Source organism: Pipistrellus kuhlii, unplaced genomic scaffold, assembly GCF_014108245.1.
Source record: "Pipistrellus kuhlii isolate mPipKuh1 unplaced genomic scaffold, mPipKuh1.p scaffold_m20_p_4, whole genome shotgun sequence".
In the NCBI taxonomy this organism is placed as follows: Eukaryota; Metazoa; Chordata; class Mammalia; order Chiroptera; family Vespertilionidae; genus Pipistrellus; species Pipistrellus kuhlii.
This window is the reverse complement of record NW_023425540.1, coordinates 5204016-5229316: the sequence shown is the minus strand read 5'-3', so window position 1 is coordinate 5229316 and position 25301 is coordinate 5204016. Positions and strand designations below refer to the sequence as shown.

The 25301-nt window shown below is 41.1% G+C and overlaps 1 protein-coding gene across 1 annotated transcript in view; it reads right to left on the bottom strand.

Moving 5' to 3' along the window:
* Nucleotides 1-25301, bottom strand: part of WDR70 (WD repeat domain 70) — a 163590-nt gene that overhangs the window by 60994 nt on the left and 77295 nt on the right. Inside the window, exon 11 of the mRNA XM_036410445.2 lies at nucleotides 12279-12453. Coding sequence (XP_036266338.1) covers nucleotides 12279-12453 — 175 coding nt within the window. The remainder of the gene's footprint in view (nucleotides 1-12278; nucleotides 12454-25301) is intronic.

The following is a 25301-nucleotide window of genomic DNA, read 5'->3' as shown; positions in this document are numbered from 1 at the left end:
TCTCCCCAACCCCCCTGTTCCCTTCCTTCCCCCATCTCTTCCTTGAGGATGGTCCTTCAGCTGGAGAGGAAGAATGGGAGTAATACATTGGAAGCATTTAGAAAAATTCCTGGTACATAACAGGCAAGCAATGTTAGCTCCTATTCTAATTATTATTATTATTATTATTATTACTACTACTGTCACTACTATCACTACTCTCACTGCCACCCATCATTACTAATGTGGAGGGAGGTAGCAGTGAGAGGAGGTGAAATGTCTGGTCACGTTCTACAGGTGACATCAGAACAATGCCACTGGGTTATGTGGGCAAAGGGTCTTGATACAGCTCTTTAATGTATTGAAAAGGACTAGGAATGTAAAGGACTGCGTAAAGAATGAATTCGTACTGACCTTCTCCTGAGTGCCAAGCCCTGTGCCAGCACTTTCACAAAGTTTATTTTGCCTCATCCTTTTAAGCAGCTGGAGATGAAGCTCATTCTTCAGAGGAGGAAAATAAAATCTGAGAGGCAAAACACTCTTATTATCACCCCAGAGCCACCTCTGGGGAATGCAAAGAGCAGCACAAAAAGGTGAGCCACACTGGGCTAATGCAGAACATTCACCGTAAGAACTCATGTTAAGTCTTAGTTACAGAAAAAGTACTCAAGCACCCCATAATTTAAGCCAGTGAACTTTTAGAATATCACCCACTTATCTGACTATTATGTTTTATTTTATGTTTATTGTGCATAAACTAATTTTCACAAGATCTATATTTTTTGAGAGTAGTATCTGTCCTTTCCTTAAAACTTCCCAAGCATCTAGCTCACTATTGGGTAAATACCTGATTTGATACTAATAATGAAAATGACACTCACCATACCTGGTAGAACAGGCTGAATTCCAGGGGCTCAGGAATAGAGAACTAGGGGGTAATGTACAGTCCCTTTCATGAGAAGAGGAATGAAAGGAGGTGAAGGTGATTTCAGCTACAGCTGACAAATTTTAGGAGGCTAAAGGGAAGAGCATTACGTAGCAGTAAACTCATAGCAGGAGAGTTATGTTTTTAAAATTCTCCTCCAATTGTTCTGATTATACCAAGCAGAAAGTCTTGATTTGGCAATAATTTGTCTTTAATACCTCCGTAACACCTGCCAATATCTCTTCAACACAGAAGGACTTCAGGCACCGAGCCTTGGCAGACAGCTAGCTAGTATTTATAATTGTTTTACTTTTGACAGAACTTGAAAAACTGCTATGCTCTATTTACAGCAACTTTGGCTTCTTATTTATAGTAGTGTTATAATGTTTCCTTAGGGGAGGGGGGTCTGGGGGATGACTTGATAGGCACTGCATGTTCTTATGAGGTGATAAAAAGTTTTGAAACCAGAGAGAGCTGGTAGTTGCATAACATTGTGAATACATTTAAAACCACTGGATTGTATGTTTTAAAGTGGTTAGTTGCATGTTATGTGCATTTACATCAATTTTCAAAAGTAATTATAATTTTTAAATAAATCATTTTTTAAATTAAGTAAACAGCAAGGTGGCCTATAGATGTGAAGGAATTAGGAGAACTATGCAAACAGATGGAGTCTGGGAAAGAGGCTGACCTAGGGATGGGACTGGATTAGCATGGCTGAGACTGCAGGGGTGAACTATGGTAATTGCATAGGGAGAGCCCAGCACACTAATTTTGGTAGCTTTTCCAGAGACTAACAGCCTAGTACCTACTGAGCTCAGGTGATTTCTGGTGGCATACCAGATATCTTCAAGGGCACAGGCAAAACTCCCCAGCAGACAAAGCATCTTCGGCCTCCATCCGCCTCCAGCTCTCCATCTGCAGCTCCTCCCGCTCCCTCACCATGCAGGTGCCCAGTGTTCATGGGGACCTCTGGTCACTCGATGCCCCAAACCATTTCTTTTTCACCATCACTCAAAACTTCTCTGTTTTGGTTACAGGCTTTTACTGCGTTTTGACAGAACTGACATTAGCCTTTCCCGCCTCACAAGGTTGTTGTGCAAATCCAATGATATTTGAGACATGCTTTAAAGTGCTGAATAAACTCTGGATTCTAACTCATCAGTGGGTCATAAAACCAATTTAACAGACTATGATCACTACCTTCTTAGAAACAAAAATGAATGAAAAAATAGATAGGAATGCACTGTCTATTGCAAGATTAGAAGCTGTCATAGTAAATGTCTGTTTCAGTTTTGGGGTGTGTGCTGGGGTGGACAGATATGTGTGCAGTCAACCACAATGTAAACTATAATAGACTGTGGATAAAAAATAATAATAATAATAATAATACAATTTTCTCAGATAAACCCGCCCTTTCTCTGTCTGTAAAATTTCAGGCTCTCTTAGGATAAAAAGGGTTATCCCGTGAGATACACCGATGTGGGTTCCTTCACCACCTGTCCCACACACATCAGTGTTTTCTGCCCACGAAGGTCACACTTTTCCTGCAAAAAATACAGTAGTTCCCCTTATCTGCAGTTTGGCTTTCCAAAGTTTCAATGATCTACAATTAGCTGTGATGCAAATTATTCAATAGAAAATTTCAGAAATAAACAATTCATAAGTTTTAACTCTTGCACCTATGAGTGGTGTGATGGCATCTCATGCTGTCCACTCCCTCGTACCCGGACATAAACCACCCTTCTGTCCAGCATGGCGACACTACATACACCACCACCCATGAGTCACTTAGGTCAATAGTAACCTAAAGCTATGTCACAATGCCTACGCCCTCACCTCACCTCATCTCTTCCCACAGGCACTGTCACCATCTCCTGTCGTCATAAGAAGAAAGCTGAGTGCAGTACAATAAGGTATTTGAGAGAGTGATCACATTCACATAGCTTTTATTACAGCATAGTGTTATAATTGTTCTATTTTACTATTTGTTATTGTTGTTAATCTCTTACCATGCCTAAGTTATCCATTAAACCTTATCATAGGTATGTACATATAGGAAAAAACATAGTATTTGCTTATATGGAGTTCAGTACTGTCTGGTTTCAGGCTTGGACTGGGGGGTCTTGAAAACGTGTCTCCTGCAGATAAGGGGGAACTACTATAAAATTCTTTATCAGATAGCTTCCAGTGAGAGTAATTCTTTATATAACTAATTGTAAGACTTCAAAAATACTTCTGAATTAAGATCTGATCCTTGCATTACTTTGTGGAATAGAGTTGAAAGCCCCCAAAACTCTGATAAGTCACAAAATGGGTAAATATTTAAAATACTCTCAATTGCTGAGGTTTAACAGAGTCTTGCAATGTTTTCCATTTCGGCCTCACATACAAAAATGCAAGTTCCTGAGAAGTTGTAAGCAGTGTGGACAGCCATCAGGGCTTGAGTCATTAGCAGAAGAAGGAAAAGGAAAATGCCAGGTGGATTCCCGCAGCACCCGGGCCTGGGAGCCAGGTCGCTGCCGGTTGCGTCACGTCCGTGTGCAATGAATCAGGGCTGGTTTAGAGAATGCACGCAGACTAGGGGACTGCTTCACATTTTTGGCTCAGACTGTACTTTCTGTATATAAGTCCTACTAGCGACTCGAGGAGTGAACATTTACCATTTACTATGTTGTTTATAGTGGTTAGGACAGTAATGTTTGGCCTCGTCAGCTTACAGAATAAATCTCGGCTGTCCCACAGCTGAGGGGCCGGCTCAGGGAGTCTCCCAGCGAGAGGCAGCCCTTATATAGGCTTCTCATTCTGCAGCGCCCAGAGCCTGGCCCTTCAGAAGACACGGCAGTCCTCCTACACACTGCCCGGGATGTGACTGGTGCCAGAGAAAACCCAACAGTCTTTTAAAAATAACTGGGGAGCATTCATACCGTATTGTCAATGAATACAAGACAACAATAAAAGTAAAATTAGCTGCTCGAAATTTGCTAAAATAACACAATGCTGAAGCAGGCTTTCATGCAATCTATAAACTCTCACATAGCCTATTCACCATTAGAAAAATCAGGCACCATGAAAGGTAATAATCAAATGGGTTATATGGAATAATTTTCTAAATTAAATTATCTATAGTATGCCAGTGTACAAGACTTTTAAAAAGCATAGTTTTAAATACTGTGGAAAATTACCTTTATTAAATTTTACCCATTTGTCAATTGTAGCTTCAAAAACCCTAAAGAGTCCAAACATGACCTCTACCACTGGGGATCGAACCCACAACCTGGGCACATACCCTTATAGGAATCAAACAAGTGACCTCTTGCCCAGGAAATGATCTGGATGTCTGCAACCACCAACCCCCAACCATCTCCTTGCTTCTGCCTTTGTCCCCATGCAGAAGAGCCAGTATGATTATATATACATATATATATTTATATTTCAGAGAGGAAGAGAGAGAGATAGAAACACCAATGATAAGAGAGAATCATTGACCAGCTGCCTCCTGCACACCCCACACTCAGGATCGAGCCCACAACCCAGTCATGTGCCCTGAATGGGAATCGAACCATGACCTCCTGGTTCATAGGTCAATGCTCAACCACTGAGCCACATGGGCCGGGCTAGTGTGGTTCTTTTTAAAATATAATTTGGATGATGATGTCATTCTTCTAAAACCCAATGGCCCTATTGCCCTCAGAAGAGTCTTCAAACTCTTTCCCATAGCCTCCGAGGTACTATCGATCTGATGTCCTCTGCCCAGCCTCTGCCCATTCAGGCTTTCCTGAGAAGGAAGATGGCTTCTTAATCTGACCTGTGACTGTGGGGAGAATGCTTGGCTCAGCTCTTCCCTTTTCTTTTCTCCTTTTTTTCCATTCTTTTTTTTTTAATATGTTTTTATTGATTTTTTTAGAGAAGAGGAAGAAAGCAGGAGGAAAAAAAAACATGGATGAGAGAAACATCAATCAGCTGCCTCCTATATGCCCCTTTCTGGGGATCAAACCCACAACCTGGGCATGTACCCTGATAGGAATTGAACCAGTGACCTCTCAGTGCATGGGACAACACTCAATCAACTGAGCTAACCAGCCAGGGCTTCCCTTTTCTTTTTTTAGTGCAACTGCCCTCAGGGAGTAAGTCTCTGCCTCTCCATGCCCTGAGTCTTCCGGGGGCCAGCCTGGCCAGGTTCAGTGTTGGATGAGACTGGAGTGGGGAGGAGGGGGCAAGTCTGTCGAATTCCAGGAGTTAGTCAGCAGGCACATCTGGCTTTCATCTTCCTCTGCCATCTGTAACGAAGGGGGACTCTGGCCTTCATCTGTCCTGCTTTAGTGATTAGTCTTATTTCCTCATTAGACTCCAGGTAGGGAAGAGGTGTGCCAATTATTAGCTCTGTAGGACACACACACTTTATGTGAGGAGAGAAAGGAATCTAGAAACGCTCACCTCTGCATGGTGTAGTTATAGGAGACTCTTTTTCTTCAGATGCCTTTCTATTTTGGTGAACATTTTTACACATAATTATGGATTACTTTTATAATCAGAAAAAAGCCAAAATTAACTTTTTTTGGAGGTCATTAAAAAGGCAAAGCTTGGGATCTGGTTTTCAGAGGAAATTATGAGCTATGCTTTGGATACATGTATGATGAAATTGAAAACAGAGTTACAAAATGACTCTCTGTAATCATGACTGAACACAATGCAGGTAGACATGTCTGACCTTTAAAAAATAGTTCATAATTACTTTCACTTTAATTTTTCGGCTAAATTCAAGTCACCAAATAATGACAAAAATTACATCATTCTCTATTTAATCTACATAGGCCCTCTGGTCTATTTATTCAACATAATGGAAATCTAACATTATACTAATTGCTTACTTATAATGTTTATTCATTTCACTCCATACAGAAGCTTTTATTCATATCTATATATATAAAAGCCTACTATGCAAAGTGCATTAGGCTTGGGAGTTTGATCTCTTGCTATGATGTGTGCTGACCACCAGAGGGCAGTGGGGAATGAAGGAAGGCCCCAGCTGGCCACCTGCAGCCACTAAGGACCCTATTCATGCACAAATTTCGTGCACTGGGCCTCTAGTACTCATATATTTTAAATGAGAGGTTTTGGGTTCATGACTAATTTCCATTTTTTCTCTCCTAAGTATCAACATACACCCATGGGTATACATATGTTTTCTATTCCTACCATATTTAGGGAAAATTCTTCTATTTTACTTAAAAGTTAACATTTTTTAGCCCTCGCCAAGTAGCTCAGTTTAGATGTTTAGGGCATCGTCCCGATACGCCAGATTTTAGGTTCAATCCCTGCTTGGGGCACATTCAAGAATCAACCAATGAATGCATAAATAAATAAATGGAACAACAAATTGATGTTTCTCTCTTTTTCTCTTTCTCTTCTCTCTGTCTCTCTCTTCCCTTTTCTCTCCCTCCCTTCCTCCTGTCCTTTCTCCATCCTTTTCTCTAAAATCAATAAAAACTTTAAAAATTAAGAAAATGTTTTAAGAGTACTTATAAATTTTTAAGTTTTAAGAACACTTATGAAACAATGAAATAACCCTGACACCCTGTTAGGATGACTATTATATAAAAGATAAATAAGCCTTGGTGAGGATGTAGAGCAACTTGTAGCAACTGGTCATTATTCCACAAAAACTGTAAAACACCTGGGAGCTAAGCAGAAAAAGGAGGAAGAAGGCCAATAGTTATTAAGAACCTGTTTATGCAATAAGTCTGATTCTGGGTTCTTTAAGTACATTGCCTAATATAAACCTCAAAATAACCTGACAAGGTGGGGATCATGCCCTAATTTCATGAATAAAGAAAATGCAGTGTATAAGAGCTTAGGAAACAGAACTGATAGACTGGAAGTTCCATGTAATTGCAATTCTCAGGTTTCACTGACAAAATGTGCTGCAGAACTATACAGTAGACTTTCAGCTGTCCACAGATAGTCTTCTAGACTCCCAGTATTATTAGGCCTAATGAAAAGATAAAAATCTCTATTCGAATTTTTAACATTGCTGTTTATATTTTTTTATAGCGATAACACCATTTTTTCCTAAAGGGTGATTCAATCACTTGCTTTTTAAAAATTGTTTTTAAATGTCAATTTCACCCTGGTCAGATGGTTCAGTTGGTGGGTTTGATTCCCAGTCAGGGCATAAACCTGGGTTGTGGGTTCAACCTCCAGTCAGGGTGCATATGGGAGGCAATTGATCAATATTTCTCTCTCACTTCTCCTCCCTCTCCCTTCCTTCCCCCCTCTCCCCCTCCCTTCCTCCCTCTTCCTCCTTCTCTTTCTCACCTTCCCTCCATCTCCCTTCCCATCTCTCCCCCCCTCTGAATCAATGAATATATCCCCAGGTGAGGATTTTTTTAAAGTCATTATTTTCCCTATAATATGCTTCTCCCCCCCACCCCTGCCCTCCCATATGCAGTATTTCACTGCTTTAACTTGAACAACGACTGGGGGGGAAAGGCCTGTGAATTATTAAGTGATCAGCCTTTAGAGAAAGAAGGGAAAGGACACATTTTTGACTTTTGACTCTTTCTCAGTGAAGTGGTAGGTACTCAAAATACCAGGTGAAATTTTTCTGACCTACATAGATAGCTAGATATATAAATATATACAGTTATAGAGATATGGAGAAAAGTACAGAGGGATACATACCAGGTAATTCACAAGCATTTGGGATAGAGATGTGATGATAAGATTAGAAAGAAGAGGCAATTAATAATAAAATAATAGTAATGGATTTTTTGAAACGTATACATTTCACATGTATAAAATTATGATTCAATTAAAATAAATTTTGAAAAAAGCAAATTAGAGTTATATGTTACTTACAAGGTTGTCCATGCTATATTCAATTAAATTTAATCACATTGCAAATCCTCTCTCTATGTAAAAACAAATAAAAACCTCTTAGAAAAAAATGGGAGGAGGATCCAAGATGGCTGCTCGGGTAGACACCTAACCGCAGCAGCACACAACAATTTCAATGGAATACAACTAAAATGTAGAGTGGACATCGCCCAGAGCTACAGGTAGTCGACTGACTGAAAATTCTACAACAAGAAGGAAAGAGAAAACCAGAAGGAAAATCAGAGGAGCTGAAAAAAAGCCTAAGGTACGGAGACATGCTGCGCGAGTGCGCGCGTCGTGGAGAGGTTGCAGCCGGAGAAGAGGAGAGGGCTGGGTGCTGCCTGGCGTTCCCTAGCAGGAAGGAAATAAAACCCCCAGCCTGGGCTGAACCCCCGAACCAGCAGCGCTGACCCCCAGTTATGAGCCAGAACCTGGGGACCCAGGCACTGGCAGGGGAGACGGGGCTGTGAGGCGGAATCCCAAGCGAGCAGCGAAAAGCAGGGCCCCCGGAGTCGTGCGCAGAGGACTGAATGTTGACTTTGATGCTGGATTACCCTAACGTGAAGAAACAAAGCCTCTAGCGGCGCTGAGCCTCAGTCCAGACTGCTCTGAACCCCAGTCCTGGACCAGACCCTGGGGACCCAGGCTCCGGCAGGGGGAGACGGGGCTGTGAGGCGGAATCCCAGGGGAGTGGCGAAAAGCGGAGCCCCCAGAGTCGCGCGCACTGCGCGCAGAGGACAGTCTGTTGACTCTGATCCTGGACTCCCTTAGCGGGAAGGAGAAAAAAAAAAGCTCCAGACTGGAGGAACGCGACAGGGAGCAGGAACCCCTGCCGGACACCAGCCAGCAGGGCGCCGGCAGGGAGCCGGGCGACGGGGCCCCCAGGGGTGGGGGGTGCCCCTGAGCCATCGACCTATGAGCACGGGCAACGGAGCCAAGGCCGGGGGCTGCTTCCTGGGCGGCGCCGACCCCGGCAACAGGCTGAAGCAGCGCGGGAGCCCGGGGAGAACAAAGGGGTACCACAGGCCAACCTGCTGAGCTCCCAGGACAGGAGGAAGAAACCAAAGTTCTCAATGTGAAGACATCAAGTGAGAGCAAAAGATAGTAAAATTACTTAAGAAAGAATACAAAGAAGATCTTGAAAATTCAAAGACTAAGTCAGAACTCAACTCACCAGCCAACATTGCAACATAAATGCATTTAAAAAAAACAAAAACAAAAAAAAGGACAGAATGTTGGAACAGCGGCGGCCAGGCCTAGAGTGCCCAGGCACAAAGCAATGGCAACCGGGCCCGGAGCAGCAACAGCCAGGCCCCAGAGCAGCAGCAGCCAGAACCAGAGCAACAACAGCCAGCACTGGAGCAGCCAGACCTAGGGCAGTGGCAGCCAGGCCTGAGGCGGAGGCAGCCAAGCCCAGGGAGGCCAGTCCAGGAACACCCAGACCTGGAGTGGCCGGGCCCGGAGAAGCCGGGCCCAGAGCAGCCAGGTTGGGAGCAGCCAGGTCCAGAACAGCAGTAGCCAAGCCCAGAGCATCCAGGCTGGGAGCGGCCAGACTCGGAGCGGCCGGGCCCGGGGCAGCCGGGTCTGGTGCGGCCAGGCCTGGAGCAGCGGCTGTCAGGCTGGGAGCGGCCAGGCCCGGAGCAGCCGGGTCTGGTGGGGCCAGGCCTGGAGCAGCAGCAGCCAGGTCCAGGGCAACTAGGTCGGGAGCGGCGGTGCCCAGACCCGGAGCAACTGGTTGCGGAACAAACCAGAGCAACGGAGGCCAGGCCCGGAACAGCCAGGCCCGGAACAGCTCGCTCTTCGCCTGCCCCTGCCCCACGGCTGCCTCTCAGACATGGCTGGAAACTTTTGTGGGAACCTGAGGGTCTGCTGAATCAAGTGATGAAGGCTTAGATCTGGATGTGTTGAGTTAGTATAGCGCTGGGGTGTTGATCTGTGAGTGCCTTGGGTGGGGCCTGGATGAGGCTGATTGACCTATTTGGAAATGTCTTTTGTGTGAAATGTATCATTGGGCATGTGGTGGTATTATTGATATGAGAAAATGCTAAGTAACTGATTTACTATCTGAAAAGGGTTTTACTATCGGGGAAAGGGAGGGAGGAAGAGACTGAACATAAACTGTGCACCTATGGATGAGGACAATGGGGGATAGGGAGGGGGCGGAGGGTGGGGTGGGAACCTGGTGGAGGGGGGAAGAGATGAGGAACCTTTGTAACAATATGAACAATAAAGATTGATTAAAAAAAACAAAAACAAAAAAATCAAATAAAAACCTCTTAATTCCTATTAATAAAGGGTAAGGTGAACAAGGCCATAGATCAAGCAAATGTCAACATGAGTTAAAATGTTGATTTTGCCCTGGTTGGTGGTTCATATGCTCTCTTACTCACCAGAGTTACCTGCCCAGGAGCTTATCTCCCGATGTGACGCCCAGCTCTAGCCCCAGCTACCCCAGCTCTAACCCACACTTACATGGAAATGTAAAAATATAAATAAAATATAATGAATGGGACATGCTATAATAAGCTATACATTCGTGTACTATTAAATTCTAACAATATAGGATCAAGGACTGTGATTAGCAGAATGGCTAGAAAAGATGGGAGAAAGAAGGGAATTAGCATTCCAACAGCTTTATTTCCTACAAACCTGGAAACAGGATACTCATTACTCCAAGGGATATGCAAGGCCAATCTTTTAAAAAGATAATCAACTTTATAAAAATATAAAGTTTCTAAGAGAAAGACACACACATAAATATATATGAACCATGTTACTCAGACACTATTAAAGCTACACAAGAAGACTTCATGGTTTAGAATTTCTATGTTTAAATCAACAGCTCCCAGAGACAATGAAAGCCAGTTACTTAAAAATTTATTGCTTGGCTATAACTCAGTTTACAATTCAAAGGATTTTAAAAATCTCTGTGTTGTTATGAAGCTTTACGGGGTTTATAGTGAAGATGAAAACAGAAATAAAGAGATCTGACAAACAGAAGATGCCAAAGCTATTTCTGGCATTATAAACATGGCTGCTTCTTTCACTACCATTTACTTTTTACTGTGTTCCTAGAAAACTAACTTCAACTCTTCCGCCTGAAAGGTCAACTATTTTCCTGGGACCCCTTTCAAAATGTACGTGTTTTATTTGAAAGACATTATTTTTATAATTCTTAAAAAGAACTAGAATGTAAATTCCATGACAGCAGGAATTCTTTTTTAATTTTTTAGTTGATTGATTGGATTTGAGAGAGAGAGAGGGAGAAAGAAACACACTAATTTAGACAACGCTTTAACCAACTGAGCTACACAGCCAGGGCCAGGAATTTTGGCTAATATGCAATATTTCTAGTGCCTAGAATAGTGCCTGCCATATAGTAGGTACTTAATAAAAACGTACTGAATAAAATTAATAAGTAGACCAGAACCCATGGACACGGACAATAGGATGGTACAGGCCTTGGGGGGGCGGGGAGGTGGGAGGCGGGCTAGAAGGAGTCAGTGGGGGATTAAGAGGGGTATATGTAATACTTTGAACAACAAAGTTTTAAAATACAAAAATAAAATTAATTACTGTTGAAAAAAAGATAACTAAATTGTACTATTGTAACGTAGAATCATTCTACTTATCAAAAGTTCTTATTTTATCACATTTACAAGCCCCCCCCTTCTTTTAAATATATTTTTATTAATTTCAGAGAAGAAGGGAGAGGGAGAGAGAGATGGAAACATCAATGAGAGAGAATCATTGATCAGCTGCTTCCTGCCCACCCCCTACTAGGGATCAAGCCTCCAACCAGAGCATGTGCCCTGACCAGGAATCGAACCATGACCTCCTGGTTCATAGGTCAGCCCTCAACCACTGAGCAACACCGGCCAGGCATACAAAGCCCTTTTTAAAGCATATTGGCAATTCACAAAATTAGTCGAAGTCTTTTATATTCATCATTTCTATGATTATAGAATTCTATGATCCTTTCCAATTCAATTTTTATTTATTCTAATAATGTAAAGAAAAAATCTGAAACCTATTCAAATGGAATGTCATGGAATGTAAAGACAAAATATTTTTTAAATTACTACACAAATAACTGCAAAGCAATGGCTGCATCTTCTTGAACATTTCACGATTTTCTTAAAATTTTTAAAGGGTATTTTCTAGCTCTCTGCTTAGTCTTGCTTTATATTACCATCAAATTCTTCATTTTCAAAATCATGTACATTGAAATGCTGTATAATAAACTGCATTGTGCTTCTTAATTTTTATACCAAAAGACCTAATTTACTTTAAAAACATTAGAAAATATTAAGCTGGTATATTTGCTGAAATGCTATTTACTGCAAAAGTTCCAATGTTTTATCAACTAACACTGAAGTTTAAATTAGGGCTTAAGTCAGAAAATTGATCTTCATAACATTTTAACATTTGTCTTATATAGTAGTATAAGGTGACTTTCTTCTAAGAAAAACGGACTTAAGTGTCCTTGACTCACCGTCAGGTTCCGGTCCCAGATCTGTATGCTTCCGTTCTGGCAGGCGGCTGCTATGAGGTTTCCATCTCTACTGTATGTGCACGTGGTGGGGATTACCTTTTTACCCTGCATCGTCCGTGGTTTAAACACACTCTTTTGTTTCTTTGGATTTTCAACGTCCCATGTCCTCACCGTCCTAAAAAGAATAAGGAGATTGTCATGCACCAAGAAGAAAGGAGTTCAAAACACAGAAGAGCCAACAAAGGCTGCTTCAACTTTCAAGCATACACATTTAATAAATATTTTTAAATGAAATGTGCTCTGTGAAACATTTTCCGGTTATACATGAGGTTACTCTGAAACAAGGTGAACCGTGTTGTTGTCAAATCAAACAGCAAGGGGCAGATTCTACTTCACATCTGTTCGTTCTGACCCTCTAAGTAAGCAGTGGCCTCCACACAGCTCTGACGGAGACACTATGATCGGTAAAATTTCTGAACATACACCGTGTATATACACTTTACTTCCTGAATTCCTTACATGTGTTAATGCACCATTTTATAACATACACTAGGAAGCACACTGAAAAAACAGGTCATTAAAAGAGAATGATGTCCTGCTCTTCGGCACAGGCAAAGACCTCATGCCTCTTGGGAGGAGCAAAAACAAAGCTGTCAGCCCCTGAGTTTTCACCAGCAGTCTAGAGCTAGGGTGGGGATAGAATACAACAGATTTTAAAAGATACTATATCAAAATTCACGGTATTCAGTTGCTACAGGACATAGAGAGAAATTGAGCATTAACTGTACATATTAGAAAAAAATACCTCAAATCAATGACCTAGCATTTAACCTTAAGAAACTAAAAATAGGGAGAGAAAATTAAATCCAAAGCAAGCAGAAGGAAGGGTATAATAAAAATGAGAGTACAAAGAATAACAGAAAACAGAAAAACAGCGGAGAAGCCAAAAGCTGGCTCTCTGAGAAGTTCAATAAAATTAACAAATCGCTAGCATAATTGATTTAAAAAAAAACACAGAAATGTAGACAATATCAAATATTGAATGAAAGAGAGGATATCATTATAAAGCTTAATAACATTAAAAGGATAAGGAATTTTATGAACAAATTTGCATACATACAGCCTACCCCAGCCCTCCCCACACTATTGTCTGTGTCCAGGGCTTATGCACACGTGTACGTAACTTCTTTGGCTAATATCTTCCTGCCCCGTCCCCACTTCCCACTGAGATTTGTCAGGCTGTTCCATGCATACATGCCTCTAGACCTATTTTGCTCGTCAGTTTATTTTAGTCATTAGATTCCACATGTAAGTGAGATCATGTGATAGCGGTCTTTCTCCACAGACTTGTTTTGCTTATTAGCATAATATCCAAATCCATCCATGCTGATGCAAAGGGTGAGAGCTCCTTCTTTTTCACAGCCACAGAGTATTCTATTTTGTACCGCAGTTTTTTCACCCACTCAGCTCCTGATAGGCTCTTGGGCTGTTTTATACGTGGTCCAAAGTCCATGTTCTTTTTCTGCATATAAATATCCATTGCTTTGTAACATTTGTATCTGAACATTCAAACCTTACCCTTGCTGAACATGTTGTGTTGCTTACTTGTCTCCTATCTCAGTCACTAAGTCTCCCACAGTTAATATGCACAAAACATCGAGAAGTGACTTGTGTGCCTTCTCTTTCTACAGCAGCTCTGCAACTGGGGGATAAATTATGATGGTTTCTCCTTTTTTATAACTGAACATCCCCCAGAGTCAGCTGATCCTTTAGAATTACGATACGAAAGACCACACACAAATATCATTATCAGCTTGTTTAATGTTCTTCCTCTCTAAAACGGGGTAATGCTGCCACAATGAGGAGTTGTGAGGATTAAATGAGATTAGGGATGTAAACGTGTCCAGGACAGCACTTGGAACACAGTAGGCACTCAATAAATACTGGCTCCTTTCTGCTCTTCCTCTCAGACCATAAATAAGATATTAAAGCTAATAAACCCAGCACTAAGTATGTTCCATTTATTTCAGTTGTATAGTAACAGGTTGAGCCAGTTATCAAAATAACAGAAGAAAAGAAAGCAGCTAATGTGGCATATAAATGTATGAAATATAAATTTAGGCGGAATCTGATGGCGACTAATTACACTATGTTTTATGGCTCTGATTCTCTGAGTCTCAGTCTTCAAAAATGAATGCTAAAGTGCAAGGCCAGCCAGTAGGTATCTGTCAAAACATTTTATGTTAAAGAACACATATTTTGAAACTTGAAGGAAGATCTGGTCTTGTAAAATTAAAACTGTTTTATGAAAAAGATTTGAAAAGAGAAGAAGCATCTGCCTGGGCCTTTATGAAAACACAATAAAAACACCCAGAAGACAAGAAAAAAACACAGGTGGGTCGCTACATTGCCCCAGGCACAAATGCTTTCTATCTTAAAATGCTGAATTCTTTCCAAATACAAGCTCTAAACTTTCTGGTATCTGCTGCATAAATGCATCAGAGCATTTGGCAGAAGTTAAGGGAAGCATTAATTTTGCATGGAAATCACTTAAGAGATCTTGGTTTAATTTTTCCTCGAAAGACTACAAAAGCAGCGTGAGCAGTGGAACAGTCTGAAACTGGCTGGCTCTCTTGGCAGAACAAACCCAACAAGAACGACCTTCTTTTCAAAAATACCCAAATACTAAAGTATTAAGGTTCCACAGAAATGGGGGAAATGTTTTAGCTTCTATACAAACCCACAATAATCTTTATAAGCATACATAATTCGCATGCACCCACAGAGTAATTGCAAATAAGAATGCATATGCACTTAAGAGAAACAGATTCAGTACTACTGCTATAAACATACAATTACTAAAATTAGGCCCTCTGAAATCTAGCATCAGAGCAGAAAATGAATACTACAGAAATACCACTTGTATTCTTACATTTATGACCAACTGATTTTCAACAAAGTCACCAAAACAATTCAATGGAAGTGTGTGTGTGTGGGTGTGTGTGTGTGTGTATTTCTTTCTTTCTTTTTCTTTTTTTTCTTTTTAATTTTTTTTTATTAAATTATTAGCTGAGACAAAAAGGTGAATGTGGCCTTTACTTCATATCATACAAATATTACCTTAAAATGGACCATAGACATAGATATAAAACTCTTAAAATATGACCTTGATTAGAAAATGATTTCTTAGAGGCAGCATCAAAAGCACAACTGATTAAAAAAAAAAAAAAAAAAAAGTTAAGTTGGATATTGTCAAAATTAAAAATTTATCTGCTTCAAAAGACACTGCCATTAGACTCAGTAATACCACTTGTAGGAATATATCCCAAGAAAACAGAAACACCAATCAAAAAAGATATATGCACCCCTATGTTCATAGCAGCACAATTTAAAATAGCTAAGATTTCAAAACAGCCTAAATGCCCATCAGCAGGTGAGTGGATTAGAAATCTGTGGTACATCTACACAATGGAATACTATACTGTGATAAAAAATAAATTAAAAAAAGGAATTCTTGCCGTTTTTAAGAGCATGGATGGACCTGGAGAGTATTATGCTAAGTGAAATAAGCCAGTCAGAGAAAGATAAATATCACATGATCTCACTCATATGTGGAATATAATGAACAATATAAACTGATGAAATAAAATAGATCCAGAAACACAGAAGCATAGTACAGATCATCCAACTTCAGGGGGGATGCAGGGGAATAGATGGGGAGGTGGGGGGGGGGGGGGGGGTGTTACATGAGAGTGTGAGAGAGCAACCAAAGAGCTTGTATGCATGCATATAAACATACCCATGGTCACGTCAGTAAGGAGGGGGTGGGCATGTGCTGGGGGAGTGGGAATGAGCAGGGAGAGGTCAATGCAGGGGGAGGACTCATATATAATACTTTAAACAATAAAGAATTTTTAAAAATAAAAATTTTTAATTTTAGAAAAAAAACACCCTCTAGCCCAGCTGGTATGGCTCATTGGTTGAGCATCAACCTACAAACAAGGAGGTCACAGTTCAATTCCAGTCAAGGGCACATGCCCGGGTTGCAGGCTGGATCCCTAATAGGGATGTGCGGGAGGCAGCTGACCAATGATTCTTTCATCATTTATGCATCTATCTCTCTCTCTCTCCCTTCCTCTCTGAAATCAATAAAAATATATATATATATATATATTGTTTTTAAAGCCCTCTATATCAGAGGTCAAATGTTGTACCCCTTGAAGGTTGTGTGTAAATACAAAATACATAATATACATATTTATATCTCAGTAAGTGGCCTTAAGTACAGGAAGGGGAGAGGGGAGAAGGAGGGAGGGAAGGGAAAACTCGGATATATAACCGAATATGTTGAGGCAGTAGGTTTCTTCTTTCCCCTTTAGCCCCTTTTATTTTAACCTACATGAAGCTCATGGGAAATGCCCCAAGAGTGTTTTAAGAGAATGCCACAGAGAGATGCTGAGAATGGTTCTGCTCAGACTTCAGGCAAAAATGCTTCATAAGTATTTCAAAAGAATGTATGGACACCTCAATACACATTACCTTCTACAAATGCCAATTCGAATCATCCACCGATACCCATTTTGACTCCTTTTATTCTTTCAATATCTAGCATTGTTTTGCACACATAATAGGCTTTTAATACAATTAAAACCCTATAGCACATGTATATAATTAAATATATATAAATACATACATATTTATCATATATATCATTATCTATCTCTCAGTACTGCTCTACTCTTGAGTTCTCCTAAAATATTCTTTAAAATCATTTGCTCTAGCCCTGGATGGTATGGCTCAGTTGGTTGGAGCGTTGTCCCATACAATAAAAGGTAGCAGGTTCGATTCCAAGTCAGAGCACATTACAAAGTTGTAGGTCCAATTCCTGGTTAGGGCATCTGTGGGAAGCAGCCAATCAGTGTTTCTCTCTCCTCTCTTTCTCTCTTTCTCTCTTTCTCTCTCTCTCTCTCTCTCTCTCTCTCTCTCTCTCTCTCTCTCTGTGTGTGTGTGTGTGTGTATCTTCCCTTCCTCTCTCAAAAAAATATCAATTTTTAAAAAAACATTTGCTCCAAAACACTTTTCAAAATCATGAGCACTGTTCCTGGCTCTGAGGAAACAAAGATTGAGTAGGACAGAGCCTCTGCCTTCCCAGAAATCACAGTTTGGTTGGTGAAAATAACATACAAGCAATAAGCCGCAGGGCCACAATTCAGCACATATATATTAAATACTTGGTAGATACTTGGGGACACAAAGTTGTCTGCTCTCCACCACATTATCTAATGGAGGAGAAAAACTGGGGGGAATGTCATCAGGTCAGGAGGCAGCACCCAGGGAAAAGAAAGAGGGAGCTCATCTGGAAAGGATTCCAGAGATGTGTTTATTCTGGGGAGAGTTGAGATTCTGCAGATGAATCCCAGAAATTGTATAGGAGATGCCGTGTGCCCCAGTCAGCCTGGACTGTGCTCCAGGAAAAAGGCTTGGCCTGTGGCTGCAGAGTATGGGACCAAGCAGAAATAAAGACAGTGTCACTGACACAGGTCCTGGGCAAAGGAGAATGACTCTGTTATTAACATAATGGAGAATCTGAGAAAATAGAAAATGAAACTGAAACCGGAAAGATCAAGTGCTTCTAATAGGGTCTATTCCTGACCAACTGGAAGTGAACAGGAGAGGTCATTGATGGAAATCAACTCCAGTGGAGAAGGCAGAGAACAGGCCGAAGGATTCTATATCTCCAGCTGCCTTTTGATGTATACTTGATGGGGAGCAGGAAATTCACAATGAATCCACCTGGGGCAGAAAGCAAGTAACTCACGGAATTAATCTTACCACACACATCAAGATAAGAAATCTTATGTGAACTTGGCCTTAAAACGTGGAGAAAGGTGAAATGTGTCTATAATCACAGATGACTGTTTTAATTTATGTTAATAAGTAATTACTACCTCCTGACAAGAGCAAGACAGAGGGTGGAGGTGGAAAAGGAGGAGATGCAGGGGGAAGGAGAGGATATTGGGGAAGCCAGCACAGGAAAAGGTAGGTATGACGAATCTTCCAGAAATCTGCCTCCACCCACCCTCTACCCGGGTGCTGCCAGGGCTCAGTAGTATTCCTGACCAACTTCTCCCGGGATATTAGCAGGTGCAGGCAGGCTTTCTAACAAGCCACTGAAGAATGGAGCCATTATTCTTCAAGATTACAGCTTTATTCTTTTTTTTTTTTTAATGCCTCTGAAATGCAACACATATATGAAACTTTCACTCCACCCAGCAAGTTTTACAGCAGCAGGCTCCACATCTGCAAAACAGATTCTAAAAGATAAAATGTTATGTGCCAAGAGTGATTCAGTGCAAATTTGAAAATGAGATAAATATTCTTCTTTTGAAAGAGGATGGTTTTTCCTGATCTAAAAGTTAAACAATGTTAATCAAGTCATAGAGTTGAGCAGTGAAGTCAACATTACTTGAGAAGTTTATACTATTGTAAAAATAGTGAACCTTTTCCATATCTCTAGCAAACTCATCCACAACCAAGCTCTTGTACTTGCAGGACTATTTCCAGAAACCACAAATGCCAAGATGTCTTTGCTAATGAATTCTGAATACTGAACTAATAATCTGAATTACAGCTAAGATTTGAACTAATAATGGTGATAGCTGACATGTATGTGCTCATAATGAAAACAGCACTTTTCTAAGCACTCTGTCGCTTAATCCTCACAACTCTATGAAGAAAATACTATTATTATCTCTATTTTATAGAGGAAAATGAAGAAAATACAATACTATTATTATCTCTACAGAGGAAAACTCAAGCCCAAAAGGGTGAAATAACAAATGTCAATATTCACATAGTGGAATAATCAATTGCCGTGTCTACTGCCTACTCAAGATTCAGTCACCACATGGACCCGGGAACACAGGTAAGGTCACAACAATTTTGGATGCCATACATGTTGATGGTTTGAGTAATACTTTTACTGAGAAAGAATACTGCAAAACTTCCATATTTATGAAACTAATGCAAAATAAAGCTGAACAGTATTTGTATTTTGCATCTTTTAGAGATAAGCCGTGACTTTGAAAATCTTGCTGTTATAAAATATACTATGTTACAGGCATGAAGTCCTCACTATTCGATTAAAATAAATAACACTTTTTCTCTTCCAATGAAGGTATCAATAAGGAAACACTTTGAAAAGGACACAAGGTTGAGGAATCTCCTTTATTATAACCACCTGTCTTCTGTTCCCATCCGTCACTTCCCTGTACTTCCAGGCCTATCACACGTGTTCACAAGCAGGCAGTTCCCTGGATAAACCCTGTTAGACACTCTTTAAAAATACGTTGAGGGGATAGATTTTGTGTGGAGGGGAGGAGAAAGAAGATGTAGACAGATCAGCAGCAGCTGATGCGCCAAGTTCAAAGAGGGAAATAAATAAGGTGAACCCAGGAAAAGTTTTAAAACTCACCACACACTGTTTACAACACTGCGCAGGGACTGTGAACTACTGGGATCGGCAGGGCAGGGGAGCCAAGCAGCATTCTGCCACCAGGCCAGGGTGGCTGAGAAAAGGCACCGCTGGGGACCACCCCAGAGAAGTGGCACACACCGGGTAGCCCATGCTGAAAACAGAGGCTGAACAGCTACTCTCCAATGCCCCTGGCCCCACAGCCTTTTCGTGGGATCTGGAATTTAGAATCGAGTGAAAGTTGAGAAGACAGAACTGGCTTATGACTGGCCAATGACTTAAGAGGGGATAAGCCATCTAATATTGAACAGCCAGTTAGTGCAAAAGACTTTCTTCCCATTTGGCACACCTAACGCTTATCAGAGCTCATGGCCTTGGACTCTCTGCCACCCGACTCTAGATCCATGGGTGGTTTTTGTGGGGAGGTCTGTATGTTGCCTATGAGAGTTCATATGTGTACCTTTTGAAGGAAACATCTGTAACTTCCCCTCCATCATAAAAGAAACTCAAGAAGGTTAAGAACATGGCTCTAGGACGGTCATCCAAATCTTCCCCCTGGACCAAGTAGGATCTCCAGAGAGCTGGCTGTAGATTTAGACTGCATTGCATGGTCCCCTCTGAGAACAATTTTTCTTGAATTACATGTTTTGGTTCTGCCCTTGACTTACATTGAAGGGTGCAACAGCAACAACAAAATAGTAATGGGAGTAGAGTCCAGGAAAATAAATAAGGGTGAGGACAATGAAGTCAGATTTGCCTGTTTAAACCCTCTCTCCCCTCTTTCCATGGCTGGGGACAAGTCAGCCTCTCACAGGCTGCTTCCTCCTCTGAAATAATTACTTCACAGAGTTATTCTAAGGACTTGATTATGAAAATATACATAAAGCACTTAACACAGTGCCTGTGTACAGTAAATACCCAATTATTGTAAATTTACTGCTGTGTTTATTGTAAGGATACTATCTACGTCAACCAGTGCAATCTATATGAGGCCCCTGGGAAACTTATCTTTTATGCTCTTTGACAGGAAAACCTCTATGTCTTCATCTTGAGAACTCTGGGACTCTCAATCGACCATGTCTCCACCTTTGCTCTGGTTATTTGCAAGTTTTGAACTGAATTTACAACCTAACTTCACCCACTGTGTAGCAAAACCAGCTCCTAATAATTTCCTGTGAACTAACCTTATCCCTTCACCCTTAGTTTCTCATGGTCTTGGATGTTTTCTTTTTTATAATGTATGTTACTATTATTATTTTGAGCTTCTTTGAATTATTTTTTGAATGATATAAGATGCATAAAACTAAACAGATGAATTAACAAACCAACAGAAAAAATAAATAGTGCTATTTTTGAATTGTTGGTAATTTGAGTGTTGTTTTTTGGTTTTAAGTTATTTTCCTAATTCATGGGTATATCAGCTACAGAGCCAGGAGAAAATTTAATTATTTTTACTTCCCAAAGCACGACCTGCCCTAGACCAATTTAGACCCTCAAAGAAAAACCGAGTCAAGAGTCATCAGCCAAAGAGCCAAACAAATCACCAGCGTGATGATGAGAATTTAATGCAAAGAGCCATGAAATCATGGGGAGTGTGGCAACAGGCTAGTCCTCTGAGGCGAGTGCTTCTATATTCTGAAAGTTAGAACTTCTAGAATCCAGTGAGGGGCATTTCAGAAAGAAAATACAAATTCACAGTCACACGCTTAACTGTATCAGTTCCTAGGAAAACCAAAGCAGAAGTTTCCAGCCTTTAACTGTGCTGGGCCCACAGCTCCGGCCGGTGATACCCAGGCTGACTTCAAGGTGTCTTTACTTCCTGACCCGGATGAGTGGAAATGAGCCGCAGCCCCACAGCCGGGGTGTGCTCAGCAGATGGACACCACAGGGGCTGAGCTGTTGGCCAAAGACAAAGCGGGGGAAACCAGAATGTAAGCAAAGAAGCTTTCCCTGGCTGCTTGGCAATAAGGCCTCTAAATAAACCACATTCATCTGACTCACATGTGGTGAGTGGGAAATTAAAAACAGGACAGCGAGAAAATTCAATGAGTTCATTAAAGAGGTAATAAATTTACAAAGCAGTTTCACTAGGACATATGTTGCTATCGGGATTATTTGAGTTTCTAGAGATATCGTCATAGCCATATCTTTACAAAGTTATATACTACCTTGAGCATACAACAGATAAGAATTCTGGAGAAGCAAATATTTTTTCCAAGAAGAAAAGCATGGCCTCTAAAGAATCAGTGAGATAAAATAAAATCCAATAATTTTAAGTATAGTATCTGAAAATCCAGGACAACAAAATTAAAATGGATTTTTAAGGAAATAGGAAAGAGAAGAAACTATGAAGACAAAGCAGAGCTGATCTTCTACAGAAGGGTGAACCATGAGATGCTGGGGGCTTGGTGAGGCTGGTGTCTACCCAACACTTCCACTGCGGGCCCAGGCCCTGAACAGAGATGAAATATAAATGCCAATACACTGAGATTCAGACATTCCTTTCAGACTGCAATCCAATCTCTGGGGGTTCCTTTTCTTTGCTCTTCCAGTCATGAATATATTTTAAAATTTCCTTCCTTTCTTCTCTCCCTTCCTCCCTCCTCCTTCCATTCAATCAACGTGGGTTTGCGGCTCTAGTGACAGTGGACCACTGCTGTAGGTGCTAGAGACACAGACGGATCACATCGGACAAGCACTCGTGCCCTGGGACTCACTGGTTAGTTCTTTCAGGAAATGAAACCGCAGAAAGTGACTCTGTGGGTATGAGGGACTACTGTATTTTAATTTGTGCTTTCTCATGATTTTGCGGTAGTCTGACAGGTCAGCCAGCCAAGACCGGCTGGCTTATTGGGAATGGCCTCCCTCGTATACATTGTGGTTGGCTGGCTCTTGGATGCAGTGACAGGTGTGATGGGGACTCAGCCAGCAGGTCAGCCCAGGCTAATTCTCATGGCAGCTGGACAGGATTCCATGCACAGAAACGCCTGAGACCTCTTGAGACTTAACCTCATTTTCGATCCACCATCACCTCTGCCATATCTATTAGCCAAAGCAAGTTACAAGGTCATCCCAGATTCAAGAAGTAAATAAACTCCACGTCTGCAGAGTCACATTGCAAGAAGCACAGATACAGAGAGAGAGAAAAATCAAGGTCCTTTTTACCACCCACTATTTGGCCCTACACATGCACCTGCTGTGAGCACCGTTCAGTATATGACATTCATAATGACGATTCTGATTCAGCAAGGAGTTAAATAACACTTACTATGTCATAGGCAGAGAACACATGTTGTAAAAAGCTTTCCATGATAGGAACTCGGGTTAAAAGATTTCCACCACACAGTCAATTTATTGTGGTACCATTCCCACTGATTTCAGAGATCAGTGTTTCACTCCAGAATATTCTGTTTGTTCCCTGTGAGTGCTGTTAACAGGCTTGAAAAGGGATAGGACAGTCCATTATATCACTGGTGAAGGATTCAATTAAAATAAACAAGGACTGACCTAGCTGGTTTGGCTCAGTGGATAGAGCATCAGCCTGCGGACTGAAGGGTCCCAGGTTAGATTCCAGTCAAGGGCATGTACCTTGGTTGCAGGCACATCCCCAGTGGGGGGTGTGCAAGAGGCAGCTGATCCATGTTTCTATCTCTCTATCCCTGTCCCTTCCTCTCTGTAAAAAAATCAATAAAATATATATATATTTTTAATCAACAAGGGCTAAGCCCAAGTCACATCTTTTTAATATACACAAAATCCTGTATTTATAGAATTCAGGAAAAGGACCAGGCCATGGACTCACTTCCTAAACACCTGCCACAAGCAGATCAAATTCTCAGAAAGCACTGATGAAATCCCTCGCTGTCTCCTTAGAACAGGAGCCAGGTGAGTGGGTGGGTAGGACTAAATGAGACGTTCTTATGGCAAATACACATAAGCCTGCACCTACTAGAAAATTAGATTAAAATGGAAAAATACTTTCATACCTGCAAACTGATGTATTTTTCAGCAACCACAGAAACTATGCCGGGCTTGAATAGGTAAATAGAAACCAGACCAAATTACAGATAAGCTTAAAAGCATGCAGGTCTTCAAATCCAAGTGATATTATGGGTGCACTTGATCCTGAGACTATGTGGCCTAGTTTCGCTGGATGACCCTCTAATTTCTGAAAAGTGCTACAGGATCCTCCTGACAACGACCTCTCCTAACTCCAGGACGGGAACTCTTAGCATTTCCGATGTGGATTTGCGAGACAAAGATAGAACACTGAGACCTGCCAAGGCTGAAAAGGATATCACTTTCAAAGGTTAAAAAAAAATCCCCCCTCTTTTTTTCTGATGACTACCCAATTACACAAGCCAGACGTGATAACTGGGAGCCATGAAAAGGCTTCTATAGGCATGGACAAAACAGCCTGTTCAAACTCAGTGAGAGAAAAAACATGAAACACTCTGCAATCCATGCATCTTTGGGGATCAACATAGAAGCTAATCTAGCATGAAAAAACCTCAGAACCTAATCATATTATGAGAGCTTCTTATCAGGGCCGAGTCTGTGATAGCTAAACAGGGTATCTTTTTTTTTTTTTTTTTTTTTTTTTTTTGTTCCACATAAGAGCATCAAGTTATACAAGTTATTCTTAAAACTCTGTAGGCAGAACACAACTCTGTAAAGTGAAACCCATTCCTCCTCTGAGTGCTATTATAAAACCTAACATGTGTATCCATAGATAAGCATGCTCCTGAGACAAGGGATTCATTCGGGTTGTATGTCTGTGTACCATAATAAAGGTTGTAAAATGGTGTCCACGTGTGTGATGATACTCCCTTTCCACCTGCTCAGTTGATGTAGATGCCAAGCATCTCTTGTCCATACCCAGCAATGGCAATGTTTTAATCCTTTGTTTACTTACGACTCAAAAATAATGTTTTGACTTTATATCCAGAGGAGAAACCTAAGGCATGACTTCAAGAATGGAGTACTCATTTGGCCTGGGGATTTTGTTTTTTGAATTGTTGTCTGTGTGCGTGTGTGTTTTTAAATAAGTTTTTTTATTGATTTCAGAAAGGGAGGGAGAAGGGAGAGATACTGGGGATCGAGCCTGCAACCTGGCATGTGCCCTTGACCGGAATCAAACCCAGGACCCTTCAGTACGCAGGCCGACACTCTATCCACTGAGCCAAAGCAGGTAGGCCGCCTGTGGGTTTTTGTAGTATCTTAGCTGTTAAAAGGTATCTGCCACTGCTTATTACTACAGAGGCGGGGAAAAGCAGCTGTTCTAGGAACAGTCACTTGAACTACTATTATTTGCTTTTGGAGGCCCCAGGTTTTGTCATCACTTCCAAAAAGATTCAGAGAAGCCTTAGAGTGATGTACCTACAAAGGTCTTTTCCCCAGAATTCTTCAACAATCAGGTTCACAACCTCTCTCACTCCTTACACATGTTGGAATTTTATATGATAACAGTTTTAGGATGATTCTGACAGTTCTCATCCCAGGTGAACTACAAAGTAGATCTCTATACTAACAGAATCGTCAGTACACCT